This window comes from Ornithodoros turicata, chromosome 7 (genome assembly GCF_037126465.1).
Source record: "Ornithodoros turicata isolate Travis chromosome 7, ASM3712646v1, whole genome shotgun sequence".
Lineage (NCBI taxonomy): Eukaryota > Metazoa > Arthropoda > Arachnida > Ixodida > Argasidae > Ornithodoros > Ornithodoros turicata.
Genome location: NC_088207.1, coordinates 56,462,945 through 56,481,565, shown reverse-complemented (window position 1 = coordinate 56,481,565; position 18,621 = coordinate 56,462,945). Strand labels below are relative to the sequence as shown.

Here is an 18,621-nt window from a genome sequence, read left to right as displayed (position 1 = left end):
ACTTTCCTGCATCATATTCTCGCGCTTTGAAAACTCGTTATTTTTTTAGTTTTGTTTGTCTTCTTTCGTTGCATGTCTCATTGTTTTTTGTTTCATTTTCCTTACTTGAACGCTTCTTTCACTGCTTTCACACTCTTTACTGACCATGTCACCTGGAACGCATAAAAAGCAACAGCTGCCTTTTTTTGGCGCGTGTTCTCCCGATTGCGATAGGAATTGACTATGTAATTTGGCAGCCACTATACGTGCACAATAATGCCGGGCACGTACACTAATGACTGTTATAGATAAAGCGATAACGAAGCAGGGTCAGACAACTCGAGAAATGTAATACGAAGCGCAAACCGCATCTGGCAACATCTCTCGTACTATGTCCCTCGGTTTTAAATAATTGGGGTATTAAAAAAAAAAAACTAAAATAGCGACTAAGATGTCTTAATTATACAGCCACTAAATAAGCTGTCTCTGCTCTCCAAGTGGGGACGGCGCTGGTGTGGAGCGGAAACAAAATGGCTTCCCTGCTCGCCTGTGAGGAACGCAGTGTCGCTATTCGGAAGCTTATTTAGGCCCGGTTTCACCAACGCCGATTAACATTTGAACCGAGATCCCTTAACTTACGGACTCTGATTCACTGAAGGGAGATATTTTCACTGAAACATTCATCACGTCACCAATGAACGTTCGTAAAAAAGAATTCAGTGTCAACTTCTAGCTTTAGCAACCTTTGACGTGCCATACTTCGGCAAGTGTTCATGAAGTGTTGCGACATGGTAAAGTTTGCAGCGGCAGCTCCGTTCGTGATCACTCTCGCGACGTAAAACTGACAACTATTATTATAATTTCGGAATTTTAGAATAGGGGGCGCAATTTTATCGTACCCAATAATTCTGTCATTTCATTGCTTATTTAACGTGGCTCCAAATGCTGGTTATATATATATATATACTCATGGAACGATGCGGCAGCACCAGAGGACACGTGTTTCGCCGTGTTTGCGGCTCGTCGGCCCTGGGTAGCTGCGCATCGTTCCGAATTGGCAAACCAGGGGTCACTCAGCGAGCGATATACACCTGGGAGGGTGACTGAGCACTCCTCAATGCCACAGTGCAAGCCAGTGAATTATAATGCAGGAAAAAAAGCCATTAAAGGAACAAATGAATGATACTAGACGTGTTTGTAATTCAAACTTACAGATTAACATGACTTCTATGGCTGCGCGTAGAGAAACAGACGCCTCAAAAAAAAGTGTGCCGGAAAAGCCTCAACAAGTGGACGCGCTGGTCATTCAATGAATAATCTTGCCGGGACTATACCTCCCGCGCACCTAAAAAAAAAACTACAACGTACAAACCCGAATACAGTCCCTCTAAATCTTTACCTATAAGCACGGTATCCTTGCTACGCACATCGCTTGATCGGGCAATATCCAACCTGAACGCAACGCCTGACTGACCGGTAATTTCCATATCGGGGCCACAACTGTCTCCAGACAATGCTCGCCTCGAAAAAGGTCTAGGCCAAACCCGGAACGAGAAGAAGTACTCGATACTCATTATCCCGCGGGCCAAAGGCCACTCATTTCAGTGGCTCTCAATGCGAGACGGCTGTTAAAGAGTTTAGATGAGTCGATAACATTTCTTATCAACCTGGGCACAAGGTCAAGACGCTACTGGTGGTGCAACTCCTGGCCTTTTGTTGACGTCGCTCCAAATTTAGTTCCTCGTGCGGACAGCAATTAAAGAAGTCTCTTTTTTCTTCTTATTTTTTTTTACGAGGTGCACCGTAGTCCCGTCTCCTTTGTTGTGTATCTTGCCAAGCGTACAAATCTTACCGAGAGAGGGTTGAGGGTGGGTGGAAGAGACTGCAGACTTGTGCCCGTTACTCCAAAAAAAGTAATTGCTTATACCGTTACCGTTACTCTCCTAGTTAAAGTAATTGATTACCGTTACGAGTTACTCGACTCAAAATGTAATTGATTAACGACTATAATAGTAACGCGTTACTCGGGCCGTTACTTTGAATTCGTGCAAAAATTTCCGCCCGTGTGTGCTTCGAAAAAAAAAAAAAAAGAAGAAGAAAAACGTCCCAAACTCCGAAGTGATTGGGACAGCTAAAATAGCGCGAAAGGATGGCGCGTGAGAAGTAGCAATAATATATTTTCCCGCTTACATTACACATTACAAGATTGTCACAGACATTGTTATTTTGAGTCAGACTCTACTTCAAAAATAATTGATTACTCAAAATTGTAATCGAATTACTCGAAAAATTACTCGTTGAAAAAATGTAGTTGATTACTCGAAAAATTAATCAAAAAGTAATTGATTACAAGTAACGCAATTACTTGTAACGCGTTACGTACAAGTCTGGAAGAGAGTGAAAGACGAACAGCGGAGGAGCGGCTCAAGACACGCAGGCTCAGAGGTGTATGATTGATTGATTGATCTGATGTGTTCTGGCGCTCACAGGTGTACCTCTGTCAGCGCTGCAGTCTGCACATTGAGAGTGGGCACACCAGGCGGCGTACGTTTTTTTTTTTTTTTTTTTAATAATTGGGTGTTTACGTCGCGAGACAACTGAGATCATGAGCGACGCCACAGCGGTCGGTCTGTGGATTGCTTTTGCCCACCTGAGGGTTCTTTAACGTGCGATGAAAGCTCATCACACGGCACCCCGTATTTAACGTCCCTCGCGGAAGACGGCGTGCCTACGCAACTTGTACCCTGCCACCAAGTTGCTGGCGTCCTCGGCCGGGATCGAACCCGCGATCTTGGGATCAGAAGGCGAACACGCTACCAACTGAGCCACCGAGGCCGGTAAAGCGGCGTACGTGTTTGCTTTAAAAAGCGTGCAAATGCGCTCTAAGTTACATCATATCCGACGGATGCTCTCGCAGCATAGCCAGTGTATATAAGCAACAGTTTGAAGCATGCGGGCGCACTACGTTGTCACGCGGAAGCGATTTGCGCTCGCCTAAGCCGTCGAACGTCGAACTTCGTCGAACGTCGCCGTCGAACGTCGAGAGAAATGGACTTGCCGGAGAGGTAGTGCATCGTGCGCTATTCGCTGTGGATATTCCTGGCTTTACGTCGAGAAGACAATACTGTTATCATGACCCACGTCGAGGAAGACTGCATATCTAAGCAGCTTTACCAGTCTGTTGCCGCCCTATAGGACGGGATCGAACCCGCGAGCTTGGGGGTCAGAAATCGGATACCATATGATCCGCCGAGGCCTGTAGAGAGAGGCCTTTCATCCGCGCAACCTCTCGAAACCCCTCCACTCCTTCAGAGAATCCGTAAGAGAACGAGGCATGTTGACGTCACGCCGTGACGTATAGAGTACGCCACAAGTAGCGCCGCGCGGTGTCGGCCGTAGCGGACGAATTTTCAGTGGGAAATGAAAACTCGCGCGTGCTCGTTACTCTGATGCAACGCCACGCAGTAGATCGGGTCTCCACGCCACACCGCTTAAATGACTATGTATTTTGCGGAACTTTTTGTAAATAAAATTACGCGGTGACGAGAGATAGTTCAGCGAAAATATTTAGCACGGGGACTCCTGATGGACTGAATGTTCCGCAGTGCGTTCGCCTCAGCATACTTGATGCGCAGCCCAAATCGCCTGTGTATAGCCAACTGGAAAAATTTGCGGTGGCGGCGTGGTATTTCCGAGCGATCTGCCTGTTGCTCGGGAGGATCGTGCGTCCTGGGCAGACTTCACAGGGAAAACCCAGAGAAAACATCCCAGACAGCACAGTCTGCGTCTGGATTCGGACACGGGTCACCTCCCAGCCTCCGACGTGGAATTCAACCAACAGGAAAATTTGCGAGTGAAGCGTATATCATGGCCATAAAATGGCCGCGCTTTATCAATCAATCACTCAATGAATAAAGAGTTTTGAGTCTTGTTGGACTTCGTTGTTCTTCCGTGCCCTCCCCCTGATATAATGCCCCTTAGGGCGCCTTCAGGTGCAATAAAATGAAATAAAGAGTTTTCTGAAATTTTACCGAAGGTTTTCTCTTGCAGACCACCAAAGAAAGCCACAGCTTTCGAGCTTCGACAAATTTATTACTATAAATCTACAAGCCACTCAAAAAAAAAAAAGAGCAATCGGCGTCCATGTACGTCGCGTGTGCTTGCAGCACGAAAGACAACGAAAAACATTCAAACATGAACATGACAACGTTGCGAGTCTCCCCAGACACGCAACCGGTTGCTGCGCACACACACACATACACACACTTCGATCAGCTGCAACACATTCTATACAAGGTAGAAAACACACCCAAACACTTGTGCTGACCACGCGCAGAAACGCATACCCCCCCGTAACTTGTCTCTTATCAGCTCGTATATCACACGACGGGCAATATCTGTGTATAGAGTCAAATGCTGAATTAGAAGAGCTCCACGATAATAGGTCCAGTTAGAGCATCACATACTAGATCGGAAGCGTTGCAATCACCAGTCTTTTTTTTTTCCTATATCACACCTCGAGCATCTGTAGCGGGCAGATTTGAAATATCACCATCGTCGAAATGATCAGAACCGCCAACTCCTAAAACGTGCGAACCGTCCGAACATCAACGAGCAAAATAAATTTCAACACTGATATGCTTTCAAACGTGTGCTTGGGCATCTTTCAGTTTTCAGTCGTGAAACAGCTTCCTGTCCAGTAACGCAGTTCACAGCTTGGCAGTTCCAGCGGAAAACTGCAGCCTGTATACGTATCTTCCGTTTGTTAGTTATATAATCGATTTATTAACCATCACAATAAAAACAAATTCTTTCTCGACGCTCCGACTAACCGACTAGGCTGGCACTTTTTTTTTTTCTTTTTGTTCCGAGGCTACGCGCAGACGGCCACCCCGTTAGAGATTAGATCCCTGGACGTAGAATCCCGGTCCCGTCGGCTGGTGCGTCTGGGATGCGGGCCTGGGCGGGCCGCCACCCGTGCCTGGGTGACGCGGGCCGGGATGGTGAACTGCTGCACCGCGGAAGGAGCTGGGAGTGGTGGTCCGTGACACTGCTGCGCTGGTGGGCGCCGGTGAGGACGCGGTGACGCTCGGTACGGGGCGCGTTGCGCCACCTAGGAGTTAAAAAGGGAAAGAGAAAGATTGGAGCCATATTGAGTCCTTCAACAGAAATCCTCGGCACGTTTCCTGACTTTGCAGGACGTCATTCATTAGTAGGTAACACATACAGGGTGTCCCAGAAAACGTGTCATTAAATTGCAATTAAAAAAAAACAAAAAAAGCTATACCACCTAGAATCATGAGGTCGATGACATTTGTTCTTACTAGGTTTTTGCCACCTCCGGACGTGGTTGTCGTATAACGGAGGTTTAATTATGTATGGCTATTTTTCCCCCGATTATATACCTCGTGAATATATCAGTGCCAATTATCGTGAATTTGAGTGAATTCGGCACACTCTTCATATTGGTGGGGTAAAAAAAAAAAGTGACCTTTACTTGGCGAGTTTGAGTTCAGTTCGCAGATATTTACGTAATTAAACTTACGATGCGTGACATTCACATCAGGAGGTGGCAAAGACCCAATAAGAACAAATGCCGTTCACCCTATGATTCTAGGTGGCGTAGTTTTTTAAAATTATAATTCAACGACACATTTTCTGGGACACCCTACGAACCGAGAGTCCATCAAGCTTGCCCATAAGTCCTTAAACACCGGTGTAACCCTCCATCCGTGTCACGTTTTACAAAACCCCTCTGACCGCCAGAAGAACTCCCCCCCGGTCCTTGCGGCAGAGTCAGGAACACGTTCGCAGCGACCAAACCCTGACGTCCCAACCCGCATACCGAAGTGCCGACACCCCACCGTGCGTCAACCGTCCCACAATGCATAGAGCGACTGCTTCCTGTCGTCTGCGTCGTGTGAAACGGAACCACGAAAAAGGAGGCCATTCATCACGACGTCGTCGAGGAAGTTGACACCTCCTCTGGAGCCTCTAAGGTGAGGATATAGACAGCATTGTCACTGGGAATGTGACTTCGCTCGCACTGGCACACAAGTTATACGACTGAGTGCTTGTCTCAAGTCGACGCAGACACCCGTCGAAAGTATAGATCTGGACAGTATTAGCACTGTTATGGAAACTAACCACGTATGAGAATCCCGACCTACTAGATCATACCGGCAGCTCCTACATGCATGATCTAAATGAGGGTGGATCAAGCACCGGTACAAGGGACCTCCATCGCGACTGGATAGTTGAAATGTTATACAGTCAAACTCCTTTACAACGAAACTCAGGGGACAGCAAAAAAAATTCGCAGTAAAGGTATTTTCGTTAAAAAGGATGTCCATTATTGGACCTATAGGCTCCAGCGGGACCGCAAAAAAAATTTGCTGTAGTGGTATTTTCGTTAAAAAGGTGTTCGCTATAAAGGAGTTTGACTGTACTTGAACGAGCAGAAGCGGCCACACTGCCGTAGCTGACATACAAATAGGTCGCTAACAAATATAAAGCTAGTAGGAAGAACGCGCGGTTCGAGCCAAACGCGATGGTCTGAAAGTCCTGCTTCTATATAAGGGATGCATGTCGAAGAGTTTGGGGGTAAGAGTATGAACTCAATTTGTTTAGTGGCAGCAGAAAAGAGGCCGGGAGAAACTATTGTCAAACGGTGTTGCTTTCGGTGCATCCTGGTTCTGCACACTTCTAGTCTACGTACAGTCAAACTCCTTTACAACGAAGCTCAGGGGACAGCAAAAAAAAAGTTCGCAGTAAAGGTATTTTCGTTAAAAAGGATGTCCATTATTGGACCTATAGGCTCCAGCGGGACTGCAAAAAAAAAAAAAATGTAGTGGTATTTTCATTAAAAAGGTGTTCGCTATAAAGGAGTTTGACTGTATACGAAAACTGTTGTCCCCATACCCCTTCGGCATTAAAATTGTGCTCCTCGTAACTTCGTAACTCCACACGTAGAGAAAAGCGATCCACTGTAGGTCAGGATATTTCTGAGAGACTCCAGTATAAGACAGACTCTGTTCGAAATAGCGGCAGCTCCCATCCTCAAGCTTCAAAATAATAGAAAGTTCTCATTGTGTATACACCGAGAACTAACTCCAGTCATTACCGTCGACTTGGCGACTCCCTTCTGAGGCACATGACAAGTACGTTCCCTCTTGTTCTAAATCTCCTAATCCCGCGTGTGTTCCCCCCATCAATCACCGAACCTCGTGCGAGGATTATCTCGCACGGAAGGGATAATCGCCGGCCAAGATGAGTCCATCAGGCAGACGACACGTGCTGCTGCTGCTGCTCCTCCATGGTACTAGTACTAAGTGAGTATCTCATTAGCGGAATAATGGGTGGTAGAGGTACATGTTGTAGTAGTAAGCGCAGTAGTAGCATTAGTCAGTTCCCTAGAAAGTAAATCAGTCGAGTTATGTGCCCTTAATGAACCGTCCTGACAGGTCGTTTGTATGTCATTATATTTACCGGTCCCCGTGTTTCATGAGTGCGAATTCGCTTCATGATAGGAATGAGGTGGAACAGAAATTTTCCACTCGACAATCAAATCGAGGGGAACGGACCGGGTCTACAGTTCGGGAGGTCGTTGTACCCTGGTAGCACCCTGCGTACCCTCCAGCCATTCCGATAACTACGGGTTGATCAGGGCACAAACTATTTTACGACTCAAGTTGACTTCCACGGACCACCCGAAACCGGAACTCAAAAGTCTGACAGCGTGTTACTTGTAAACCAAGCACAAGTTCTACATGTGACCGAGAAGGCTAAATATTTTTAATATGCTAGTAAAATTGCGCTAAAACAGAGCTTGGGGCGACGTCTGGTGGGAAATACTCACCAATTTGTCAAGCAACAGTGATTTATGTTCCCACTTCTCGACTGGCTCGCTGCTATTGACGGCTACGTAGCCGACCTCACGTTTCAGACCCAGTGTTATGCGCACGCAATGTAGTCTCGCCGCTGTACTTGACGAGCAATGCACCGTTGGTGGAGACTTCTACACAGTGTTGCCCGTAATTTTCGATTTTAATTTAAAAAAAAACTATGAGCGCGATTGGGACGAAAATTGTGACGTAAGAGCACCGATAGATTTTCTGAGATTGCAGCTCTACTGCTTTACAGTACCTTTACTAACCGTTCCAGCAAACCGATAATTAAAAGCGGACACGCACGAAACAATCCTTTCTGTTCCATCGGTTACCAGATACGTAATCTGGCCCAATCGAAATAATGGCGGAACCCTCTGGCGGCAAACATAAAAAAGGCGTAACTTCTGGACGCATCATTATTCACGAGAAACGAACCGTTAAATTTCCGAAACGGGCTGACCTTGAAACGCAGCCCCCAGAATGAACGGAACCCAAAAGAACTCTCCCTTCGAACACCGTTCAGATCTCGCGTACGTGCAGAGTTAAGATTACTGCGTGAGAACCGTTTCGAACACTATACGACGATATGCGAACCGCGGCGCGGTGGGAAATTAATCCGTTCGGGATAGACTTAATCCGCGATTAATTACCGCGTTAATCCGGCGTGAGAGAATCGGTCCTCTTCGTTAATGAACTTCTCAATGCTTCAAGCTTTTCGAGTAGTAAAAAAGAAAAAAGAAAGAAAGAACGATGTTTGTAAGGCAGGCGTCAAACTGAAGCGTGACTTCAGAAAAACGCGTGGCAGTTCACACGAGCAATATGAATGAGAGACTGCCCTTTGTGTGAGAAAATACTAGTCCCTCGATCTCTTTGGTGCATTCGCTTTGCGTGATCTTTGCGGGCCTATACGAAATCGATCGCCAGTAACAGTGTCTGCTAAAAAGCGCGAAGTTAATTTTTCGCGGGTGAGAAATCACAAACCGCCGTGGTGTTACTTCGCGGAAAATGTCACGCTCAATTATGTACGCAGTTTGTTCACCTCTGTCGTAAAAGACTGGATGGATTGTTCCTATCCACTGAGCTGTTGACGTACCCTTTACATATACCATGCCAATGACGAGGACGGTGTCTGTTCGAAATATTCTTGTTCTGGGGCACTTAACATGTTTCTCCCCCCAGATCGTTCGTATTTATGAACGCATAGTATTAGTACCGTATTTTCACGCGTATTAGCCGCGGCTTATGCGCGATTTTTTTTTCTCAAGGGCGCCCTGCAGCTTATCCACCGGTGCGGCTTATCTCATGACTATTTTTTTCCTGGTATTTTCCCCATACGCCGATTTTAACGAAAGGGCCAGCAGTGTCTCTGGAACAGCACTGCCCTGCCGATGCACGAACAGTGCGTAACAGGGACGGGTCCACATTCGAGTAGATTGATCTTCCTGGTGCATTCCCCCAAGCAGCTTTAAGGAAAGTGGTGACAGTGATTCACGTCTTCTGGAAGATCACTCACCCATCAGTCCACGAAAAACACCCGACAAGGGCACAATCCGATCTTGGTAGAACTCCAGAACTGACCTCCTCTGTTGTACACTGTGCCGATCCCGGAGTATGGACCACAGGGTTTATGGCCTTCTCTATGGTCTCCTTTGTCGCACAAATCAGTCGTCTCGTATCGGCCGCGGCTTATCTGCGGGTGCGGCTTATCTGCCAGAAAATTTTCAAAACGTCCCAAAAAACGCGTCCTGCGGCTTACCTGCGGTGCGGCTTATACGCGTGAAATTACGGTACATGTACCGGGTTGTGACAGACAGACAGTGCATTCGACTCTATTGGCTGTGTCCCTCACTCGAGTGCGCGGCGCTTTCCGAAACCAGCGCAGCAACTTATGTCCCTATAAACGAAGTGAAACACACCTCGACGAACTTTGAGGGCGATCTTTTCTACCCCCACGCGGCTTTTACGTTTCCGGTGAGGCTTTCTCGCGCGCTAGCTACTAGAGTTTCAAAGCACACTTCCGGTTTCCCACGCCGTCGGCTCAAGCGTCAAAGTAATCATCAGTCTTGGCGTTCATCTTGCACCTTTTTCTTCTAGATTTTTTTTTTTTTTTTTTTTTTGTGAAAATCGACGGATAAAATCTAACGTACAACACGCGGGTTTCCGTTGCCAAATGTTTTCCGCTGATTCGATGCGCATAGTACCTACACTCTTAAAAATGAACTTCACCGCATAGCACGTTCCTAGCCAACCATAATCTCGAATGATATCGTTATCTGCCCTGATTTGTTGAAAACGGTAGGCGTACGCCTTTTTTGTGACAATTATGAACAGCATAAGTGTCACAAAAAAGGCGTACGCCTCCCGTTTTCAACAAATCAGGGCAGATAACGATATCATTCGAGATTATGGTTGGCTAGGAGCGTGCTATGCGGTGAAGTTCATTTTTAAGAGTGTAGGTTGCTGCAATCCACCACCAGATTTATTAGGGGTTCCATTAACCGATTGCACGCTTTCCTTTCTTTTTAGTTAATTAATTTGATTAATGCTAAAATATTTGGAATGCTACGTTTTCCGCCGCAAAAATTGCGCATTACACGGGCATACCTATCCAGACTGGTCGCGTCTCTCCACAGCCACGGTAACGTTGAAACGTTACATATGGGTGTTTCTCCCAATAAAATCTGGGTCCGAACTGGTCAGAATACGCTTTTCGAGTTTTTCATATATCGCGTTACTTGCGCACTGAAGTGAAACACGCTCCCACGATACAGAAAAATGCTGCGATTTCGCGTTCTCATAATTTGTATCAAAACGCAACTTCCTTACAATGAAACAGCGTCAAAATAGAACTACAACCACCCGGCAAAATTCATAATTTACGGAATCTCGGGTCCATGTCAGCATCAGACTCGAAAACCGCGACCCAAGCTGAGGCGTGGGTATCGTGACTTGAGAGAGTATGACAGAACTGATGTTCTAAGGCTGGAACAACATAGAAGGGACAATCACATATACAGGGGGCCTCAATATGCCTAAGAAATTAACGATGAAAGATGAAAGTCACTGAAAAGGTTAGCCAGCTGTAGGACTGCTGTAGGAACCCACATCTTCTGGATTACCGATTAAATGTGGGTTCGAGTCCTACAGCTGGCTAACCTTTCCAGTGACTTTCATCTTTCATTGAGAGAGTATGTCCCACGAGAACCTCTCGAAAAACGTACCGCTTGTTTCGCTTCTCCGGAAGGGTCCCTCCCGCATGTCGTGTTTCTTTGGACATTGGATAATATATTGTTGTTCTCTCGAGAGATTACAACTGAATGGCCTAGGATTCGTGGCGAAGGTTTTGGCTGAGTGGTTAATGTATGCTGGCCATATCCTTGGGCTTTCCTCAGACGCTGTCACATATGTCGGCACAGCTCTCTTAGAAGTCGGCCCAGGTCGCACATTCTCCATCCCCTTCCCCCAGAGCGTTAGTTGTGACGTTGTCCATATCTGTGAGGCCAACAAAGGCGAGCTCCTTCGTAGCATCACCACCACCATCATCATCATCATGGCGAAGGAATGAACTGACATTCGTGGCGAAGTGAGTCACTCGCGTTACAAACCGGCGCTACTGATGAGGCGGGAAAGCGGGTGGATGTGGCATGAAACTATGGGAATCCGAGTTGAAAGTTCGTGGGCATCGGTCGCGTTACAAACCGGCGCTACCGACGAGGAGGGAAAGCGGGTGGATGTGGCATGAAACTATGGGAATCCGAGTTGAAAGTTCGTGGGCATCGGTCGCGTTACAAACCGGCGCTACCGACGAGGCGGGAAAGCGGGTGGATGTGGCATGAAACTATGGGAATCCGAGTTGAAAGTTCGTGGGCATCGGTCGCGTTACAAACCGGCGCTACCGACGAGGCGGGAAAGCGGGTGGATGTGGCATGAAACTATGGGAATCCGAGTTGAAAGTTCGTGGGCATCGGTCGCGTTACAAACCGGCGCTACCGACGAGGAGGGAAAGCGGGTGGATGTGGCATGAAACTATGGGAATCCGAGTTGAAAGTTCGTGGGCATCGGTCGCGTTACAAACCGGCGCTACCGACGAGGCGGGAAAGCGGGTGGATGTGGGATGAAACTATGGGAATCCGAGTTGAAAGTTCGTGGGTGTCGGTCGCGTTACAAACCGGCGCTACCGACGAGGAGGGAAAGCGGGTGGATGTGGCATGAAACTATGGGAATCCGAGTTGAAAGTTCGTGGGCATCGGTCGCGTTACAAACCGGCGCTACCGACGAGGAGGGAAAGCGGGTGGATGTGGCATGAAACTATGGGAATCCGAGTTGAAAGTTCGTGGGCATCGGTCGCGTTACAAACCGGCGCTACCGACGAGGAGGGAAAGCGGGTGGATGTGGCATGAAACTATGGGAATCCGAGTTGAAAGTTCGTGGGCATCGGTCGCGTTACAAACCGGCGCTACCGACGAGGAGGGAAAGCGGGTGGATGTGGCATGAAACTATGGGAATCCGAGTTGAAAGTTCGTGGGCATCGGTCGCGTTACAAACCGGCGCTACCGACGAGGCGGGAAAGCGGGTGGATGTGGCATGAAACTATGGGAATCCGAGTTGAAAGTTCGTGGGCGTCGGCCGCGTTACAAACCGGCGCTACCGACGAGGCGGGAAAGCGGGTGGATGTGGGATGAAACTATGGGAATCCGAGTTGAAAGTTCGTGGGCGTCGGTCGCGTTACAAACCGGCGCTACCGACGAGGAGGGAAAGCGGGTGGATGTGGCATGAAACTATGGGAATCCGAGTTGAAAGTTCGTGGGCATCGGTCGCGTTACAAACCGGCGCTACCGACGAGGAGGGAAAGCGGGTGGATGTGGCATGAAACTATGGGAATCCGAGTTGAAAGTTCGTGGGCATCGGTCGCGTTACAAACCGGCGCTACCGACGAGGAGGGAAAGCGGGTGGATGTGGCATGAAACTATGGGAATCCGAGTTGAAAGTTCGTGGGCATCGGTCGCGTTACAAACCGGCGCTACCGACGAGGAGGGAAAGCGGGTGGATGTGGCATGAAACTATGGGAATCCGAGTTGAAAGTTCGTGGGCATCGGTCGCGTTACAAACCGGCGCTACCGACGAGGCGGGAAAGCGGGTGGATGTGGCATGAAACTATGGGAATCCGAGTTGAAAGTTCGTGGGCATCGGTCGCGTTACAAACCGGCGCTACCGACGAGGCGGGAAAGCGGGTGGATGTGGCATGAAACTATGGGAATCCGAGTTGAAAGTTCGTGGGCATCGGTCGCGTTACAAACCGGCGCTACCGACGAGGAGGGAAAGCGGGTGGATGTGGCATGAAACTATGGGAATCCGAGTTGAAAGTTCGTGGGCATCGGTCGCGTTACAAACCGGCGCTACCGACGAGGCGGGAAAGCGGGTGGATGTGGGATGAAACTATGGGAATCCGAGTTGAAAGTTCGTGGGCGTCGGCCGCGTTACAAACCGGCGCTACCGATGAGGCGGGAAAGCGGGTGGATGTGGGATGAAACTATGGGAATCCGAGTTGAAAGTTCGTGGGTGTCGGTCGCGTTACAAACCGGCGCTACCGACGAGGCGGGAAAGCGGGTGGATGTGGGATGAAACTATGGGAACCCGAAAGTTCGTGGGCGTCGGCCGCGTTACAAACCGGCGCTACCGACGAGGCGGGAAAGCGGGTGGATGTGGGATGAAACTATGGGAATCCGAGTTGAAAGTTCGTGGGTGTCGGTCGCGTTACAAACCGGCGCTACCGACGAGGCGGGAAAGCGGGTGGATGTGGGATGAAACTATGGGAACCCGAAAGTTCGTGGGCGTCGGCCGCGTTACAAACCGGCGCTACCGACGAGGCGGGAAAGCGGGTGGATGTGGGATGAAACTATGGGAATCAGAGTTGAAAGTTCGTGGGCGTCGGCCGCGTTACAAACCGGCGCTACCGACGAGGCGGGAAAGCGGGTGGATGTGGGATGAAACTATGGGAATCCGAGTTGAAAGTTCGTGGGCGTCGGCCGCGTTACAAACCGGCGCTACCGACGAGGCGGGAAAGCGGGTGGATGTGTGATGAAACTATGGGAATCCGAGTTGAAAGTTCGTGGGCGTCGGTCGCGTTACAAACCGGCGCTACCGATGAGGCGGGAAAGCGGGTGGATGTGGGATGAAACTATGGGAATCCGAGTTGAAAGTTCGTGGGTGTCGGTCGCGTTACAAACCGGCGCTACCGACGAGGCGGGAAAGCGGGTGGATGTGGGATGAAACTATGGGAACCCGAAAGTTCGTGGGCGTCGGCCGCGTTACAAACCGGCGCTACCGACGAGGCGGGAAAGCGGGTGGATGTGGGATGAAACTATGGGAATCAGAGTTGAAAGTTCGTGGGCGTCGGCCGCGTTACAAACCGGCGCTACCGACGAGGCGGGAAAGCGGGTGGATGTGGGATGAAACTATGGGAATCCGAGTTGAAAGTTCGTGGGCGTCGGCCGCGTTACAAACCGGCGCTACCGATGAGGCGGGAAAGCGGGTGGATGTGGGATGAAACTATGGGAATCCGAGTTGAAAGTTCGTGGGCGTCGGCCGCGTTACAAACCGGCGCTACCGATGAGGCGGGAAAGCGGGTGGATGTGGGATGAAACTATGGGAATCCGAGTTGAAAGTTCGTGGGCGTCGGCCGCGTTACAAACCGGCGCTACCGACGAGGCGGGAAAGCGGGTGGATGTGGGATGAAACTATGGGAATCCGAGTTGAAAGTTCGTGGGCGTCGGCCGCGTTACAAACCGGCGCTACCGATGAGGCGGGAAAGCGGGTGGATGTGGGATGAAACTATGGGAATCCGAGTTGAAAGTTCGTGGGCGTCGGCCGCGTTACAAACCGGCGCTACCGACGAGGAGGGAAAGCGGGTGGATGTGGGATGACAGACCTTTTAAGGCTGAGCTGTCATTTTGCCTGGGATGTAAAACACAGTTTATGACCAAGGGCTTCAACATTTCACAAAGCAGCCGAGCTGGCTGAGCTGGTTAAAGTGTCCTGGTCGTTGGTGGTGGCCATGGCTTGGTGAAGACTCGGAGGTGGTGGGTTTGAATTCTACTACAGGCTGTGCTGTCTGAGGGTTTTCCAAAGACTTTCTAGATGAATGTTGGCACAGTTCCCTGTGAAGTCGGCTTGTTTACCATGGAAGTACTATTAATGCCAAGTACTTTGTACTTCACTTTACGTATTTTTAGGTACTTTTCCCATCACTGCACCACATGTAGCATGCCATCATATTTTGCTCCTTTTCAGCTGTGCAGCAGGGGACATACCAACAGATTCATCATGAATATTGAATTATCTTGCAAATATAGTCTGTGTAACGCTGATTTTTGTGTTTTTCACCGTAATCAAGACTCATCTGCTCTTGAGTAAAAGAATGTAATTTACAACAAAGCGTGCGGTTATTTTATTTAACTGTTTTCCCTGTGGTGCACACTGCTAGTCACTGAAATTACTTTGGTACATCTTACCACCCGCTGTAGCAGAGTAGCGCAAGCGTCCCAAGAGCCATGTATCTCAACCACACTTGACAAACTCGCAGTACAGTGTTCTAAATGTACATCACGGTTGACAATGCCATACCTTCGTTGAGTGCTGTCGGCAAAACCTTGAAAATCTCATTCGACCTCAGTTGCAATCATCAAACCCAATTGTGACAGCATCCATTACGAAAACTACAGATGTAATGTATCTCAGATGAGATACAGAATGTCCAAAGATCAACTTTACACTTGTTTCTGCACCTCCTGTACTTTATATTACTGGAGAGTCATTTACATCGTGTACTGTTCCGCTTCCTCTCAGAAAACACACAAACTGAGACGACTCAAAATTAACTTGACGAGCAAAATGTTACTTACTGGAGCTAGCTATGCTAGTGTTGCCTGGCCCCCAAGGGAGGCTGTACCCGTAAGCTGCAAAGCCCGCTTGCGCTCCCGCCTGCGCACCCGCACGTTCAGCCGCTGCCAGCATGGACCCACGGCCCCTAACTCCTCCGCGACGAGTGGACCCTCGGGGTCTGCCCCGGCCCCGGCCGCTACCGCGACGGCTTTTGGTCCCGGGTGATGGAACTCCGGGGCTGTCAGCTGCAACAAAGAAAGAAAAAAAAAATGTCTCCTTAGCGGGGTAACAGATTATCACGAATATGCATACTTTTTACGAAAGCTTCCGAAACTAGTAAAAGTCCTGCGAACATATGAACATTTATATAGAGAGCCTGAAGTTTTAGGGTTTTACCCGATTCTTCCCCGAATCTGCACCCCCGAATTGAAGGTTCACTCTTTAGGGTGAAACCCGATTTTTACCCGGCAAATTCCCCTCACTGGGATGTCTGTAGGAATGCACTAACTTACCTGTTTGGCAGCAAACGCAGTTACATCACCGTTTGTACCAAACCACTACAGCTAGTTTGAGTAACTGAGCCCGATTTCTATGAGCCCGAATTTAGCGTACAGGAAGTTTTTTCACCCGAATTCGCACGAATTTAGTGCACACGTTTATTTACCCGATTTTTCAGCCCCCGAATTTAGAAAAAAATAATTTCCGAAAACTTCAGGCTCTATTTATATACAGTTGAACCTCTCAATAACGAACGTCCATTTAACGAAATCCTCCGTTTAACGAAAAATTTCCGTTGCACGAGCGCGTCCCCATAGACGCCAATGTATTTTTGAGCTCGATTTAACGAAATACGTTCGTTTGGTCACCTCTATTTAACGAAGTCCCCGGGCTCTCGTGCGCGTGTCTTTACCCCTTAACCACAAAGAAAAGGAGGAGAAACTTTCCTTCTCCGTTGGTTTTACGCGAGTTTTCGTTGGTTACTTCGGTTGTCACGTGCTCGGGGCGCGAACGTGCCGACGTGGGCTTCGCCTCTGCCGGTAATCGGTGCGCCGATGCTGTGCGTCGCGACGCACCGTCGCGACGGCGCGAGGCTCTCTTCGCACCCGTTTTCGGACAAGAAAACACGCATTGCTGACATTTTTTGCTCACGTCTCGCGAAGTCTTATCTGCTTGTGTTGATGACGACGACAGTACGTTGTGGTTTTGTGCCTTTTCATTACTTTTTTTTTTGTTCGCGCCGCTAATGCTGACGGTGGTAAAATGGGCATGATGCCGCTGCCGTTCAAGGTTCCATCGGCGCAGGCGTCTACGCGACATGTGCCCATTTCTCGTTCTTTTCGGCGGCGTACTATTGTTCTTTCCGGACGTCATGAGTGAAAGTGAACCAAAGAAACTTCGATACGCGAGCGCGTAGGAAAAAGCAGTCGAGGTTCATCCGGAGTTACGAAGGTAATGAACGCTCAGAGCGACACTGTGCACAAATTACGTGTTACCTAGCATTATGTAATGAATAAAGCTTGATATTTTGTGCCCTTCTTACCTTAGTACCTGTTTCATGACAAATGACGTTTTGCGGAATGCGCGGCGCTGGTAGTGCGGCGGCCATCTTCGTTTAACTTGGCGTGTTCCATTTAACGAATATCTCGGTATAACGAAACAAAGAGTCAGCATTTACAAATTCGTTATATAGAGGTTCAACTGTACCATATTTACTTGCTTATAGAATGTACTCCTAACTTGAGCGCCCAAATTTTGGTACTCTTAGTAGGAGCAATTTGCCGGGTAAAAATCGGGTTTCACCCTAAACAGGCAACCTTCAATTCCTTCACCTTCCCAACCTTCACCGACCTTCAATTCCGGGTGCAAATTCAGGGAAAATTCGGGTTAAACCCTAAAATGTCAGGCTCTATCTATAGGTGAGTAAATATGATAATAGTCCTTCCAAATTTTTTTAAAAAACAGGTTCCTTCGGGTTATAAAGGCTGCAAATTAACATCACATGCACTGATATATTTGCGCATCTTTTGACACTTGCCCACGTGCGGGATATTATTACTCCAACGTGACGCTTACACGAAGCCAAAGTAGGTAGGGGCGTACTAGACGGACTGCCGTCGTCCACGATGAGTGGTCCCTCGCTGCTTGTGTCATCCTGTGCCACCGCCAGGCTGCTCAGGGACTGCTGGGAAGACGGACAGAAAGAAAAAAAAAAGTCACAAAATGAGCAACATACGAGCGAGACTTACTTCGCTGTAAGGACTAGGAGGCACAGAATCCAAGCTGATCACAGATTCCGCATCAGGTTGATGCAAGCCAGGAGAAGGTGACGGCGCTGCAGAGGGCGCCAGGGACCCAGCGGAGGCTATTGTGACATTCTTCTCTTCTTTCTTCTTTTTTCGTGGCCCTCGCTGCGTGAAGAAGAAGAAGAAGAACGATAATTGTCATCTAGCCCGCATTCATGTGCAGAAAGGGATAAGGATGGGGAACACTATACACAGAACCAAGCACACTGCCCCAAATATGACTCCCCAATGCTGGAAACTTTCACTGCCTTGCTCTTGCAATATGGTTCGCACGCAATAATTAGGGCCTGACTTTTTCGGGTTTTATTTTTGGCCAAATTCGGGGGGTAAATATCGGGTGATATTTTTCATTTGAAAATTCGGGTGTATTCGGGTTAAATCCCGTTACGGGATATTCTGTCGTCAGGAATTCGGGTGTATTCGGGTGATTTTTTTTTGTTTAATAAAAATTTGTCTTAACATGGAACTAATGTTTAGCAATGTTATCAAACTTTATTTTAGTGCACACTTATGAGAGTGCCACGCGACCCGGATGTTTTCGGGTAGATTCGGGTTAAACCCGAATTTTA

At 48.4% G+C, this 18,621-nt stretch overlaps 1 protein-coding gene across 4 annotated transcripts in view; it reads right to left on the bottom strand.

The window, feature by feature from the left end:
* Positions 1–4,056: 4,056 nt before the first annotated feature.
* Positions 4,057–18,621, bottom strand: part of LOC135401679 (chromatin-remodeling ATPase INO80-like) — a 38,790-nt gene continuing 24,225 nt past the window's right edge. For 3 of the 4 annotated variants that reach the window (XM_064634196.1, XM_064634198.1, XM_064634199.1), the window contains exons 33-36: positions 17,996–18,157; positions 17,823–17,931; positions 15,770–15,994; positions 4,057–5,092 (exon numbers count right to left, since the gene is read on the bottom strand). In XM_064634196.1, coding sequence (XP_064490266.1) covers positions 4,875–5,092; positions 15,770–15,994; positions 17,823–17,931; positions 17,996–18,157 — 714 coding nt within the window. In that variant the 3' untranslated portion in view covers positions 4,057–4,874. The remainder of the gene's footprint in view (positions 5,093–15,769; positions 15,995–17,822; positions 17,932–17,995; positions 18,158–18,621) is intronic. The other variant, XM_064634197.1, reaches the window with a different exon arrangement.